The sequence below is a fragment of the Tricharina praecox genome (genome assembly GCF_024521635.1).
Source record: "Tricharina praecox strain CBS 144465 chromosome Unknown BZA05scaffold_13, whole genome shotgun sequence".
NCBI classification, from domain to species: domain Eukaryota; kingdom Fungi; phylum Ascomycota; class Pezizomycetes; order Pezizales; family Pyronemataceae; genus Tricharina; species Tricharina praecox.
The window spans coordinates 532,626-548,237 of NW_026250415.1; the positions used below are offsets into that span (position 1 = coordinate 532,626).

The window sequence follows — 15,612 nt, forward strand, 5'->3', positions numbered from 1 at the left end:
TGTTGAAAATATGAATGTGAGGTTTCAGTTGCTTGATTCATTCGCAAAACACGGCGGATTGCCAGCTAGACAGAACCTAATAGAGGGAGAAGTAAGTATGAAAAACAATATTCTCCAGGCGCGAAAATATTACCAATATGACAAATGTGCAATATCTTGGACAAGTGACGACGGTGGCTTTTCAATGCGAACGAGAATCGCAACAAGGAGAAGGAGGCGGATCCGCTCAGTTTATGTCACATGATTCATTATCACAGAATCCCATCACGATGGTTTACTCAACTTGGATGCTCGGAGATGTATGTATATCCGCAAGGAAGTTTAATGTCTTGACTGCTCGGGCGCGCTGGCGTCTTTTGTGACGTTCAGCGTCGCCCGTAGTAGGTACGTATTGCTCTGCCATATGTATGTGCTCTGTATGTATGTACAACCTCCTCCTCCGCCTCCTCCTCCTTCCCCTCCTCCTTCTCATCCCGAATCCACAAATCTAACGATCATATGCTACATCAAAACCCCCAATGCAATGCCCGAACCCCCCAAAAATCCAAAACGCCATGAATGCATACACCCCAAGCCCCACGCCCGCTTCCACCATCGAGCGGCCTAAAATCTCCCCGCAACAACACCCACAACCAGTAGCGCGATCACCACGAAGCCCATGCCCAAGAGCACCAGGACAGCAGCCTTCTCCGCGGCGCCCGCAGGGCCGGCACGCACGGCGACGGCCAGGGCACCTCTGCCGCCTCTGCCACCTCTGCCAACGCCCGCCTCGAGCGCGGCAGTATCGATCCACGCCGCCGAGCCCATCGTCAGCGCGGACTTCTCGTTCTCGTTCTCGCTCGTGGCGATCCACATGGGCGTCGGCGGTGCGAGGTGGAGTGCCAGTGGGCGGAGGGACGCGAGGTGCTGGAGTCGTGGGGAATAGCGGGGTGGAGCGAAGCGCGTGGGGAAGGGTTTGGGTGAGCTGGGGGCCGAGGAGGCGGGGGAGGAGTGAGGAGATGAGCCGAGGAAGGTGGAGTGTGTGGGACTATTGTCGCTGCTGTTGCTCGAGGTGGGAGAGGTGGGGGAGGTGGGGGAGTACGGCGGCGGCGAGGGAAGTGTAGAGTGCATTTTGGTAGTGGGGGTGGGTTCCGTGGGGGCGATGAGCGTTCGGGTAGATGTAGCGGGCGGAGGTGAGAAATGACAGTCAATGCCTGTGTCGTGAAAAAAAAAGGACCGAGTTGAAGTGAAGATTCCGTCAAGGAACGAGTGTGAGTGTCGATCTTGCGTCAAGTGAAGCGAAGTTGATAGCGACGACGACAACAAGATGAATGAGAAGAAGAAGGAGAAGGAGAAAGGAGAAGGAGAAGAAGCACAGATGTAGGAGTGTAGGTGTGTGTATGTGTGTGAGTGGGTGAGTGTGTGAGTGGGTGAGTAGTGGAGGAATAATCTTCCCCGCGGCGCAGACAAGTTACATATACGCACAACATCCCCACCCGCGTCCCCCCTCTCCCCTCCCCAGCGGCCGGAACAACCCCCTGCTCGCCCCGACCGACCGAAACGATGAAACACCAGTTAGTTACGCCACACGCCCTGAGCCATCCCTGAGCCATCCCTGTCCCGCCACGGACGGAGTGTTTGAGTGTTTCGACTAGATGTGCCTTGGCACCGCTGAACCACTCATCCGCCGGTCTGGAGATTTCAGATAAATATAAACACCACCTACCTACAGGAGGGACGGGAACTTTGGAAGATGTAGGTACTTGTGTAGCCGCGGGTGCCCTAGGTGTCGGGACTCAGGAGGGAATTCAAGCCTCAATCCTCAGGGAGGGACATGATGAATTTCTCCATGCATGTATGCAGCGTACGGCAGAGTACATAGATGTATCTTTTTTAATCTTTTACGTGGCGCTCGGACGGTAGATGGAGATTTGTTCCCGCTCGGGTGCATTGTGCTGTATGTACCGTAGATCCCCCAATCCACCCTTTCCCCCCAACCCCGCCCCCCGGACCCCCGATTGACCTCGAAAGCGCGGGCGCGAAGCAAAGGTGACGGGACAGAGAGTGTATTTTCGTCACGACACGACACGGTGCCGGCGGCATTGAGATGAATCGCAAAACCTATGCTACTAGTACATAGATCCCGATTTAGGGTACCCAGATGAAGAGAATGGGTACAGTACTAGTTAGTAGAGTGCTGATCAATTTCTCGTGATATTGCGCGCTCTACTCAGTGCTCTGCTCTACTCTACTCTATTCGACTCTAGACTCGAGTACCGCACGTGCCCAAGTAGTTTGGCATTGAAGCTCATGTGTAACGATACGCGATGCCGCGGTTCCAATCTTCATCTCGCCGATAGGTACGTCGCTTACATACAACCAAACCGAACCGCACCGAAAAAAACCTGCGTGGTGACACGGTCGGTTGGATGACGGTTGACAGCGGCTGTCCCCACATCGGCCCGAGGCAATGCGCATTCCAACATCCACATCACTCGAGGATATCACGGGTGACGGCTACGAGAGAACATCACGAGTGACGGCTACGAGAGAACACAAAGGTTTAGGGAAACCAAACTGCAGCCTTTATTTATTCCTAAGCCCCAGCTTTTATGCTATTCCCCTTTTGAGCCTCAAGGAGTTTTATTCCCTTCGGCTTCCCATTTCCCTACTCAAACCAAACACATAACCGACAGAATGCATTTACGCGGAGTCGACCTTGGCGATGTAGGAGATCAGGTCAAGGACACGGCGGGAGTAGCCCCACTCGTTGTCGTACCAGGAGACAACCTTGACGAAGTGGTCGTTCTGATTCCACGTTAGCATCTGGGACTCACGAATAACATACGAATGGGATTGCTCACCAAAGAGATACCGGCCTTGGCGTCGAAGATGGAAGACGCAGGGTTGCCGTTCATGTCGGAAGAGACAATCTCGTCCTCGGTGTAGGCAAGTATGCCCTTGAGGTCACCCTCGGAAGCCTCCTTGATGGCGGCCTTGATGACCTCGTAGGAGGCGGCCTTCTCGAGACGGACAGTCAAGTCGACGACCGAAACGTTCTGGGTAGGAACACGCATGGCCATTCCGGTGATCTTGCCGTTAAGCTCGGGGATAACCTTGCCGACAGCCTGTACACAGTTAGGGTCCGTCGAGCTTGACGCGGGGGGAATGGTGCGAAACTGACCTTGGCAGCACCAGTGCTGGAAGGAATGATGTTGGCGGCAGCGGTACGTCCACCACGCCAGTCCTTAGCAGAGGGACCGTCAACGGTCTTCTGGGTAGCGGTGTAGGAGTGAACGGTGGTCATGAGTCCCTCAATGATGGTGAACTTGTCGTTCAGGACCTTAGCGAGAGGAGCCAAGCAGTTGGTGGTGCACGAGGCGTTCGACAGAACATCGATGTCCTTGGTGTACTTATCGAGGTTGACACCGCAAACGAACATGGGGGCATCGGCAGAAGGAGCAGAGCTGTCCAAGATCAGCACGTGTCGTCTGTAAGCGAATTGATCCGAAGAACCTACATGACGACCTTCTTGGCACCACCCTTCAAGTGGAGGGAAGCCTTCTCCTTGGTGGTGAAGACACCGGTGGACTCGACAACGTAGTCGGCACCAGCCTTACCCCACGGGATGTTGGCAGGGTCGCGCTCCTGGTACATCTTGATCGTCTTTCCGTTGACGATAAGGTCTCCATCGGCCGAGGCGGAGATTTCACCCTTGAAGTTTCCGTGGGTGGAGTCGTACTTCAGCATGTAGACCTATGATTGCACAGTAAGTCTCCGCGTGGTGTAGACCGGGGGAGGAGATATCGGATGTGACAACGTACAGCGTACTTGGGCTCGATGAAAGGGTCGTTGATGGCGACGACATCGATGTCTCCGTGCTCAATACTAGAATCCAGTTAGTCTCTGTTCCATCATTGCCGCCATCGGCGAGTGTCTGCAGTAGATCAAACTTACGCATTGCGGAGGACCTGGAAGCAAGGGGATACGTGTTAGTTTAGTGATGACCCCGCAGCGAGCGAGAGCGATGAAGAAGTTTCCACATACGATACGTCCGATACGCCCGAAGCCGCTGCGAAGGGGAAACACTGTCAGCAACTGCAATCCATCATCGTTATCCCGAGGGATTAGAACAGGATGCTACTCACTTGATTCCTACGTTGACCATTTCGTATGTGTCTACAGAGAGAAGTCAGCAAACACTGACATCATGGACATCACGGCCTTCCGATGAACGATGACCGATGAACCTTTCGCTGCCGCAAAGAGCGCGCTATAGAGAGCAGATGGGATGGAATGGGTGAGAGACCGACCTTGAGATGGTGTTTTGAGTGGGGTTGTGTTGTGGTGCTGGGTGGAGAGAGAAGACGAGGAAGCCCGAGAGGACAAGGCGGGGTATTTATCGAAAGCACCCTTACGTCTTACCTACACTTGTTTTCCACCCACCGCCCACCGCTGCTCGCCTTCTTTTGCCTTCGATAATCGTAATTATGATTTTAATAGATTGCCAGCTGCCCCTCCGCTCTCGATAATAATCAAGCCTCTTCGGTCATCGCGAGCTTGGCGGCGAACATATTCCTTTTTGGGAAAGATACGCTAATACGGTAGAACATCATCGTCTGTCCCGTTCCGCCACTGGTAGATCTCGCGGCGACCGCCGACAACAGCTGTGAGACCTCCACCGCCTGCACGCATAACTCGCTCCTGCTGCTGCTGCTCATCCACTGCGATATGATCCGACCCTGTCTTTCGGCGTCTCTGCTCGCAGCGCTACCTTACCTCCACCGGCAATAGAGCCCCCTGTCACCCTCGCCCTTCCGAAGCCCACGGCTCCGTCGGTAAGTAACGATAATAATCCGCTTCAGACGAATCCTCCGTCCGAGGTAAACAGCCTCAGACGAACCCGTTAACTCGCGAAAAAAAAAGCCGGTGATTGCGTTTATTATTAGAGCAGTATAAAAGGTATTTCGCTCCCATCGGTCTTGTGGTTTCGAAAGAAATCCCCCACCGCTCACTGCTGCTCGATATCGCCGCTTTCGCTCTCGCTGTTCCGCTCGGTCTCTGCTTTGGCGCCACCCCCACCACGGCCACACCCACGGCGCACGCCTCTCAGCCTAGCAAACCCCACCACGACCACCACAAAACCAACCGCTCTCCCAGGAACGTGCGTGCCTGCCTGTCCGCTTCTGTCCCGCCTGTCCCACCTGCAAAACTCTATGCGCTTCAACATTCTTCTCGACGATTCCAGCGGGAAAGAAACAATTGGGGGACCGGACCTGCGTACATACAGAAAATTTGCATCCCGCAACGCAGGCAGCCCGCTGTTCGCGCCGCTCGGGGATAGATCCCCTATTCGTTGATTTTTTTCCGTGCCGCTACCGCGGTCGTCGCAATCGAAACCCCTCATCCCATCCCATCCCCCAGCCAGCCAGCCACGCAACTCCATAATTCCATTGATAATAGATAGGTTTTTTTTTCTCTTTCCTGCGCGCGGGGCCGATAACGACCACCACCACGATTACTATGCCCACGTACGAATGAGGTGAACCTCCGCTCTCTCCCTCCCTCCCTCCCTCCCTCCCTCCCTCCCCGGAATTCGCCCTCCCCGGCGTTCCGGCTCCATCAGCTCCGCGAATGCACGACACATCTCTTCCCCATCCCAAAGCTGCGAAACAGACGGACAGCAGACGGCGACCTCCAGTCCCTCTGCGAAACTCAACCACGTTCCTGAGTCAAAGTGCCAGAGCGCGTATCTACAAACCTACATGTCCTGCACGTCATCGTCATGTGTGTTCGCCGTGGTTCGGCGTACTGGGATCTTCTGGAAGTCGGCCCGTACGGCGTGGTCTAGAGTGCATTGGAGGCTAGACACCTACGCCGATTACTTATGATATATCTATACCAAAGTTGTGTCCCTGTGTGGGTAACACCTCTTGGTGGTATGTAGGATCTACCTAGTGGTACGACATCGAAGAGGGGTAAAATTGGAGGGGTAAACCTACCGTCTCGAGAGAACAACATCTTATCGTGTCTCGACATGAATGATTTGTAGATAAATAATAATCGTCCGTTTACTCACCGCCGCTAGCTCTTGCACGTGCTTGCTGTTGCCTCTGCTTCTGCTGCTGCTGCTGGGTGGGGAGAGATGAGCGATTAATGAGCCCTACATTTCAACCGGTGATGCTTGTGTACCGTACCGTATGTTTCTGGGAAACAGGTGCCTGGCGCGCGCTCTGTAGGTAATAATGGCATCATGATTCATAGGGAACTAATCCCTCGTCGCACTGTCGCAGACTCGCAGTGTCGCACTTACCAGTCGCCACCCGGCCGGTGTCGGGACAAACTGCGAGCCGGTTGTTCGTACGTCCCTGTCAGTCATGATCTCAGCCCGCGTCGTCGCCGCGTGGACGTGCTCGACTGGAGCTCGGGAGGGATATTCCGCGGGTAATAGCCGACCGACCCGTCCTGTCACCGTCCTGCCCTGCCACCGTCCTGCCCACCGTCCTGCCCACCGTCCTGCCCACCGTTAACGTGAACACTAGATACGGTACGGTACACGGTGTAATCACCATTCCGTCACCCCGCCAACCCGCCAACCCCCGCCGACCCTTCGTCACGTGCCCGTACAGCATCACAGGCGATCACCCTCCCAACGTCCGTGCGTAGCGCACCCCGTGCACCCTGTCGGTTGCTCTAGGCCAGGGCAAAAAACTTTTTGAGCCGCATCCCTTTGCATTTTTCCCTCTGGAACCTTCGGAACTTGCCATCCACCGCGCCCCACCACACAACAGCCATACAACAACCACGCACGATCCACGATTCACGAATTCGATGTCGGCACAACACAAAGAAACAGGAATCCGCCTTCCCAAAGCGCTGCGTGAGGAGCTTGGTCTCGGTGAGTACGCCCCGCCCACCTTACTTGCGCGCGCACGTTGATTGGGCTGGTTGGACGGGCTGGGTATAGCTAATGCGGAATACAGATGATCGCGGAGCGCAGCGAAACGGCGGGCGTGGTGGTGGTGGCGGGGGGCGTGGCGTTGCTGGCGGTGGTGCTAGCGGGAGAGGCGGTGGCCGAGGAGGCAGGCCCACCGGCGATCGGAAGGCCCTGCGGAAACAGGCGCGCCAGGACGTGAAGAAGACGCGGAAGAACACCCAGAAGCGCGGACGGCAGTATGGCGGAGCAGCAGGCGCGGATGGGGGTGGAGGCGACGAGGATGGGGAGGAGGACGAGGACGAGGATGGAGTGGATCCGTTCGATATTTCGGATCCGTCGGATATTGAGGAGTTGATGAAGCCGGTTAAGGACAGGAAGCCGAGGAAAGCTGAGCCCGTGCCGGAGCTGTTGAAGGGGGGGAAGAAGAGTAGGTCCAAGCAGGAGGAGGAAGAGAAGAAAGAGAAGAAAGAGAAGAAGGAGAAGAAGGAGAAGGAGGGGAAGAAGGAGAAGAAGGAGAAGAAGACTGCGAAGCGCAAGGCGACTGAAGACCTCGACGACGAATCTGCGCCGCAGAAGAAGAAGCCTAGCAAAGCAGTGCTGGACAGGATCGCACAGGACGCAGCGGAGATTGCTTTCCTCGAGAAGAAGTTGAAGATCAAGAGCAAGAAGGTTCCAAAGGCCTTTGAGGAGGACGGGTTGGACTTTTTACTGGATGGTTTGAAGGATGATTATCTCGACGATCTGGAGGAGCCGGTGAAGAAGAAGAGCAAGAAGACTGCGAAGGTGGAAGTGCCAGTGGAAGCGGAGGAGGAGGAGGAGGAGGAGAGTGACGACGAAGAGATGGACGACATGTCGGATGGCGGTTCAGATGACGAGGACGAGGGCGAAGACGATTTTGAGGGCTTCTCTGATTCGGAAGCCGAGGAGGCACCACCGCCCAAATTCCGAGAGAACCCATACAAACCCGGTGTGACTGCCTCGACGACGACGGACGAGAAACCCGCCGCCAAGTATATTCCCCCGTCACTACGCAAGCCTGCGGGCAATGAGTCAGAACGTCTCACTCGGTTACGGCGACAGGTCCAGGGTCTCATCAATCGTCTCTCCGAAGCCAAACTCATTCCCATCCTGGGCGATTTCGAAGAACTCTACCGATCGAACCCACGAGCGGATGTCACAAGCATTCTGACCGACATCCTCGTGTCCACGTTATGCGATCCTTCAGCGCTCAATGACACATACCACGTCCTCCACGGTGGGTTCCTAGCAGGTCTTTACAAGATCATGGGCATCGACGTCGGCGCCACAGTCGTGCAACGAATCGTTGAGGAGTTCCTGAGTCAGCACGAAAAAGCGAATGGCATCGCAGACCCCTCGACCGCCGGCAAAGAATGTACCAATCTGATCAGTTTTCTGTCGGAGCTTTATAACTTCCAAGTGATCGGCTGTGTGCTCATCTTCGACTTCATCCGCCTGTTCTTGTCGGAGCTGACGGAGCTCCACACGGAACTCCTCCTCAAGGTTGTTCGGAATGCGGGCCCACAACTTCGCAGTGATGACCCAACGGCTCTCAAGTCGCTGGTGGTCCTCCTCCAACCCGCCATCGCAAAAGCCGGCGGCATTGAAAAGCTCAGCGTCCGCACGAAATTTATGATCGAGACCCTAACCAACCTCAAAAACAACCGTCTCAAGTCTAACACCGCAACCTCGGTAGTGACAGCGGAGCATACAGTGCGCATGAAAAAGCTTCTGGGCTCGCTCAACAACACACGAACACTGCGCGCCACCGAGGCCCTCCGGGCTTCCCTCGACGACATCAAATCAACCGAGACCAAAGGGAAATGGTGGCTTGTAGGAGCATCGTGGGCCGGTGGAGAACCTACCAAGCCCTCCCACGAAGATGAGGAGGAACAAGAAACCATAGCACCCTATGTTTCCGACTCCGAGGAGGACTCCGCTGGTATGCCAGACCTTCAATCGCTTGCGCGGCAACACAGGATGAACACCGACATCCGCCGGGCAATTTTCATCACGCTCCTCTCCTCGAGCGATTTCGCCGACGCACACACGAAACTGTCGAAGCTCCGCCTCAAACGGTCACAGGAGCGTGAGATCCCACGAGTGCTGCTCCACTGCGCCGCAGCAGAAGGCACCTACAACCCCTACTACTCACTGGTAGCGAAGAAGCTGTGTGCCGGACACGCATTGCGAATGACATTCACATTCACGCTCTGGGACTACTTCCGCCGCTTCGGCGAAGACGATGGATCCGCCACCGCCAGCAACCCGGACGACGACATCGACGGCGACGACGACGACGACGTCTGGTCGCAGCCCACGGGACTCCGGAAGATCGTGAACCTCGCACGGCTCTACGCGTCTCTCATCACGTCGGGGAGTCTGCAGCTCGCGATCCTGAAGACGCTAAACTGGGCGTATCTACAGTCTCCGACAAAGAGCTTCCTCGAAGTCCTCTTTACAACCATATTGGCAGAGAGCGAGTGGGAGTTGAACGTGGTGTTCTCAAACGTATCGGATAATACGGAGCTGGTCAGGGGCGTGCTGCATTTTGTAAAGAAGACGATGAAGCATGGAGGTGTTGCCGCGGGAGCGGAGGAAAAGGCCGCAGTCAAGCGGGGCTTCAAGACCGCGGTGGAAATGTTGGAGGATGTGTTGAAGGCGCAGGTATAGTGGGATAGAACGGTATATAAAATTTAGGACCCGCGAAAATAATTGACAGTATCATACAACAAAACCGACCCAGTGAACTTGACATCGCTGAAGGAATGCTGTGACGTTCCGCCACCACGTAATCAAATCAAGTGTGTCGTATCCACCGAGTCGGTTTTGGCTAAATATTGTTTTGATTTGGGGCTTTGAGCGCCATCACCGCTGATACCGGATAACCATATTCGTAAATCGTAATACCTACTCCGTACATCCACAATATATCACTCGTCGGAAAGCAATTTTGCACCGGTTCTGCTTTCTTTCTTTCTTCAGTACTTATGTACGTAGACCACACCCATATAAATATCCCCACGTATCGTCCCGACGGTCCGCCAACTCAGCTGCGGTCGCGCGCCAGTTGCACGAGTGATATACCATGCGATACATCGACACATCGACACATCGATCCATCCATAGTACTTCCGCGAGCGCTATAGTAACGCACTGCATTATCGTCCACTCCTGGTTGCCCGGCTCTGTGGATGCTGGCTGGTAAAGAGTTTGTCCGCAGCCCTGTCGGTCCAGTAGTTGTGGGGCTACGGATACTTCGATTGCCAGCCCTGGCCGGAAGGCTGTAGACGTCCCATAATGTTACCACCGTCGTGACCGGTCAACATATACACGATGCACACCGTGTAAATGGCGAAAATGTAGTAGGTATATTCGACGGTCTAAGTATACAGATAGTATCTAGTAGGTAGGTGGTACATGCTGATGCAAATAAAACGCAAGAAAGCCCGTCGTCTCCCCTCTTCACACCGTGACGGTTACAGCGGAGCATAAGCCAAAAACTCAAACAACCAGGCACTCCCGAAAAAAAAAGCCAAAGAACATCGATCGATCAAATCAAGACACGCAAACAATGCCAAACCAAAATGCTGCTCATAGATAGATACACCCCCATCACATCACATCACATCGAACCCCGCACAATCACGGGCCCACCTCCGCCTCCTCGACCGCATCCTCGCGTCTCACCGCCTCATCCACACTATCGACAATCTCGACCACCGCGGAAATCCCCGACCTCTTCATGCGCACCATGATGGCGCCGTCCTCGCCACCACTGACGCGTGCAATCCACACCCTGACATCGCGGCTGACATATCCGGCGACGAGTTCCTTGACGACCTGCGCACCACTGCCATCGATACTCGACACGCCGGCGATATCGAACACCACGCCTCTCACGCCCTGCTTGAGCCTCGGCAGGGAAGGATGAGCGCGGCTATCGCCGTAGCGGTCGATACGCCACAGCCGTCGCGCCAGATCACCGGCGTTCGCAAATGTGAGCGATTCTCGGATCTTGATGACGAGGATGTTGGGGGTTTGCTCGACACTGGGGGAGTCCTCGACAGGCTTCCAAGCTCCCGTGATGGGGTCGCGTCCAAGGATCTGGATGCGTGCGCGCGTCGAATGCTTTATCACCGTGATGAGGGAGATGCCGACGCCGACGGCGATGCCCGTTGAGATGGACCAGACCAACGTCGTTAGGAATACTAATGCCATCGTCGCCAAATCGGAGTATGCGTGGATCCTGACGAAGAAGAGGATATCGTGGGGTGCTTCTTCCAGGAGAGAAACGCCGACGACGGAGATCATGGCGCAAAGAACACCGCGGGGCAGGTAGTAGAAGTAAGGGAGAACAAAGTAAATGCATAGGATGGTGCAGATTGACAAGACAATGGAGGACACGGGGGTACGTCCGCCAGTGGCTTTATTGACCTTCGATCTTCCGTAGCCGCCAAATGCTGGCAAAGCACTGAAGCAACCTCCAAGGACATTTGCAGCTCCGAGGCAGATGAGTTCGCGATTAGACGAGATTGAGACGTCGAAGTTTGTTCCCAGAGCTTTCGCAGCTACCACTGATTCGAAGAAGCCAAGAACCGAAATGAGAAATGAGGTCGAAAATGCTTCTTTGGCGTGGTTCAGGTGCGCAATCTGCATGGGAAACTCAAATTTGAAAGGTTTACCACCACTGACTTCGATCTTGCCGAGGATCTCGAGGCCTTGCTGATCCCAGCGGAAGATCGAGGTGAGGACAGCACCCAACACCACAACGAGAAAGCGATCGGGCAAGAAGTGTATCCACGGATGCCGTGGGGCAATCCGTTGTTTCAAGACCCGCCCTATCATAATCACTGCAAACGATATGCCGGCAACGGCAAATGTGAGAATGTGCGTCTGTGGTAAATGCCTGACCAGCCAGTGAAGTTTTGAAAGAGTTGAAGCATGAATAATGTGTTCCTGTTTGGCGAGCGGGATAAGTCCCATCTCCGGCTAATCTCATCAGTCAGCCCTGGTGGCGGTAGAACGCATGTAAGGGGCCGATCATACCAAAAGCTGATCCACGAAGATCACGAAGCCGACACCCGAAATAAAACCTCGCAACAATGGCCTGCTCAGAACGGAATCCAGAAAACCTAACCTCAAGATTCCAGCAACAAGGGCAATCGCACCCGTCATAGCCGTGATCGTCGCCTAAGTTCGTTAGTACAGCCCCATCTCCTGCAAGCCTCATTCCGACTAACCGCGAGCCGAGCATTCTGGAAATCGCTGCCTTCTCCACCATCATCATCGAACGCGGGATCGTGATGCGCATTCATCGTCCGTATGGCGTTACCCATCAGCAACGACCCGGCAGCCTCTGGCCCCACAGCCATCGTCGGACACGATCCCAGCAACGCGTAGATGAACGGTTGTACTGCAAACCCGTAGAGGCCGTGTATCGCGGGAAGATGCGCCAAGTTCGCCGACAGCGACAGTGCCATTGGAATATAAATACTCGCCATGGTAACTACAATCCCCCGCACCCCACCTGTTAGCTTGCGATTCCCGCCCAACACCTATGAAACAGCATAGGGGGGCTTACTCCCAGCGGCAACATCGCCCATAAAGAAGCTGAATTGATACTTCTGCACCCAGGCGATACAGGGAATGTAGTAGCTAAGGTACATGAGCCACGGACGCTTCACGCCCGCCTCTTCCGCAAGCACTGTCGTCGTCGTCGCACGCTGCAACCAGCTCCGCTTTGGCGTTGAACTGCCGCCGCCGCCGCCGCCGCCTCCCGAGACAACAGAGTCTCCCGGCGATGCCGGACGCGAGCCGATGGGCGTGAACGTGCCGTTGTCGGAAACATTATCGTGGTGCTCTTGGAGTAACCGTGTCCGCGGATCGGTAGCACGGTGAGGCTTCGAAGCCGCCGCCGAAGAGTCTTTGGAGCTGCCGGGCCACGACATGGTGGGCCGAGGGAGAGACGAGAGATGGGGGAGTAGTGTCTATCGGCGTCGGGTGAAGTGCATGAAGGATCGAGATTATGGTTATAATTGCATTCGAGCGGAGGCAGGAGTGAAGAAGTTGGGGAATCCGTGAGGGCTTCAGGCGCAGATGACCAAGAGTACGGCAGTGACTGCATGCAAAAGCGTGCCGCGCCCCGCACATCGTATCCCTGTAGCGGTGCCACAGCCTGCATGGGCGGCCGCCTACAAGGTCTGAATGCGGCTGATGGTTAGGCAAATGCCCTGAATCGCGACAGCACCTGACCGGGGAACGGCGACAGATGGCCGAACTGCCTGCAGTCATCGCCGGAGAACTCGCTCAAACCCAAGATATCGCTTGGTTATCGATAACAACGTACAGGATATAGCGATTCTCGCACCTTGATATCTCCTGCAGGATTCCTCCGTGAGATAGACCTTCAGACTTCAGTGAGTTACGCACCAGGTACCACCGACTACCTTGAGCATCTATCCGCACTCCGCACAATTATGTAACCGACTAACCGAACACGTCGCAGTGTCAGGGCGCACTCTCGCTTTGTCAGCTCCAAGACGCTGAGTGACCGACTGTGAGCCACCACAATTACGTACCCGGTCTCAACGGACCTCTCGCTGTACGGTTCATCGTTGAGTGGCGAATCTAGGCCTTTCTCTCATGTCAAGAGTCTATAATCTAGCAGGATAGACTCAGTACCGTATATCCATAGGTATTCTAGCTTTCTCGCAGGTCGTATGATAGGTAGCACAGTAAGAACGAAAAGGCCTTTTCCGAACGATTTACAATTCATGAACGGGGTTCCTATTGACGCCAGAAGAGAGTTTCCATGTAACCGAATAGCTCCTACATCAAGTACACGCTCATATTGAACACCCGAGATCACAGCAATACCACACATTTCTCATTTTGACAAACGCAAATCAATACAGGATCCATGATACGCAACGTCAACGCTCCACACAGCTCACATGGTACATAAACAGCAACATATTTGCTCCCTCAATCCGAAATTTTTACGTACGTACTCGTCGGCCAAGCATTGGCAAAGCCTAACCAGCGTTGCACGAACCACTTGCGGAAGGGATTGTCTATGTAGCTATCTACAGCTAAGCAGAACGTAGTTTCCCAGCTGGCAGTTGTCTTGGTGTCAAAGGTGGATAGCTCCCACGCCGATGAGTCCTTTAACTTCTCCATCACCGAGGCGATGGAGAAGCTGTCGTACGCTTACAGCTCAGCCACCGAATGAGTTGTGGAGAGAACGCAACACCTCGTGTGGAAACATCAGGCAGCATGGAGGAGTTCTGGAGCATCTTCTTCGTGTTGTTTGGGCGGTGCGGAAGTTTGGAGATCGTACGGACAAAGGATACGGTAGAGAGAGAGATGCAGAACAAGGGATTGTATTGACTGTCTTGCTTGATTGAGAAATGAAAGAGCGGGCAACATGGGCGGTTTATATAGAAGAAAACAGGAGATATGTACAGTGCCATACAGTTCCCGACATCTATCTTCCATCCTTGAACTGTGTCGTTCTACATTGCGTATGCCTTATCCTCCTACATTACGCGTCATGCCTTTGGGTTCGTCCGACTGTGTTGACGCATATTTCTTCACGTCGTCTCAGCGATAAATATCGGCGACTGTCAAACGGTTAGTCACCGACTGATATGTTGATCTCGGGCCACATCTCGACGCAGGGTTGCGAATTCCCACGTACCGATGCGTGTTGCTATTATCAATCGAGCTCTTCCCTCTTTCTTCCCATATTCGCAATGCTCCCAAGCTTCACACGGCCGTTATTGTCATCCGCAGCTTTCTTTCGGGGTTATGTGCCTGCCGTCATCCGCTCTTAGCCTTTGAAATTTATATTAAACTCGAAGCCGTATTTATCTGAAGTGCAGGCTAAGGCCACTTACTCATCATGGATGGCACGCCGCACCTCCATATCATGGATTGCCGCTCCACACGCAAAGCCAACATGGACACAGGTAGCTAGCGATCTCTAGCCTCCTCTTTCGCTCTCCCTGCTTCGCCATCGATTCTGCAACGTTCGTATAGACTTTGGTAGCTCTATCGACACCGAACCGCTTGTGTTGGGAGAGGTATGATCGGTCATCTTATGATGTGGCCATAATTTCGATCCGAGTTGGTCTGATCGAAAAGCGACGCAACAGGATGGAACGAAGCGGCCTTGACCTTAGCGTTCAAGTCTCCGCCGCGGTAAGCCGCCGGGAGGCCCGAAAGCGGCAGCTTTGGTTCCAGTCTCGAACACCTCCCCGTGCATCATTCGTCGTTGTTGTTGTTGTTGTTGTTGTTGTTGTTGTTGTTGTTGTTGTTGTGTTCTTCCTCGCTAGACTCTTTTGCAGTCATGTCGCCGCCTGCCAAGAATTAGCTTCCTACATATACGCTGCGATAAAGATCACGTTGCTTGGGACTCCGTGTGCTTGCCTGATGCAATGAACTGGGGGATGGGAGGGGGGGTGGGGGGTGGGGGGTGGCAATTACCACCAAGGGCACGCATGTAGAAGATAGGCCAGTTCCTGCGGATCGCGAAGGCATGGCAGCGAACGGATCTCATATTTTAGCGACACAGCGCTTTTTGGGATGATGGTAATGTTGATTGTGGTTGCCCGGAGGCATATATCTGGGTGATGATGATGTGATGGGAAGGAGGAAAAGAAAGGAGCAGAGGT

General features: G+C 54.4%; 4 protein-coding genes across 4 annotated transcripts; 1 reads left to right on the forward strand and 3 right to left on the reverse strand.

Annotated features, from left to right (window-relative positions):
- Positions 1-328: 328 nt before the first annotated feature.
- Positions 329-1,434, reverse strand: BZA05DRAFT_55115 (uncharacterized protein; the record flags this gene model as incomplete). The annotated part of the gene is made up of 1 exon (XM_051488414.1): positions 329-1,434. A coding segment is annotated over one exon (831 nt), but the record flags the coding sequence as incomplete, so codon positions are not given.
- Positions 1,435-2,522: 1,088 nt separating this feature from the next.
- BZA05DRAFT_353888 (glyceraldehyde 3-phosphate dehydrogenase) lies at positions 2,523-4,464 on the reverse strand. The gene is made up of 8 exons (XM_051481354.1): positions 4,128-4,464; positions 4,027-4,051; positions 3,937-3,950; positions 3,804-3,867; positions 3,500-3,735; positions 3,164-3,446; positions 2,844-3,107; positions 2,523-2,787 (listed from the first exon to the last, which is right to left on the reverse strand). The coding sequence occupies exons 1-8, from the start codon at positions 4,145-4,147 to the stop codon at positions 2,683-2,685; spliced, it is 1,011 nt and encodes a 336-aa protein (XP_051339153.1). The 5' UTR covers positions 4,148-4,464; the 3' UTR covers positions 2,523-2,682.
- A 2,039-nt stretch (positions 4,465-6,503) lies between these two features.
- Positions 6,504-9,660, forward strand: BZA05DRAFT_474261 (uncharacterized protein). The gene is made up of 2 exons (XM_051488115.1): positions 6,504-6,877; positions 6,963-9,660. The coding sequence occupies exons 1-2, from the start codon at positions 6,811-6,813 to the stop codon at positions 9,605-9,607; spliced, it is 2,712 nt and encodes a 903-aa protein (XP_051339154.1). The 5' UTR covers positions 6,504-6,810; the 3' UTR covers positions 9,608-9,660.
- Positions 9,661-10,287: 627 nt separating this feature from the next.
- On the reverse strand, positions 10,288-13,052 carry BZA05DRAFT_399276 (sulfate transporter family-domain-containing protein). The gene is made up of 4 exons (XM_051483785.1): positions 12,519-13,052; positions 12,178-12,443; positions 11,984-12,127; positions 10,288-11,926 (listed from the first exon to the last, which is right to left on the reverse strand). Exons 1-4 carry the CDS (start codon positions 12,883-12,885, stop codon positions 10,580-10,582), a joined length of 2,124 nt encoding a protein of 707 aa, XP_051339155.1. The 5' UTR covers positions 12,886-13,052; the 3' UTR covers positions 10,288-10,579.
- Between the last annotated feature and the right edge of the window lie 2,560 nt (positions 13,053-15,612).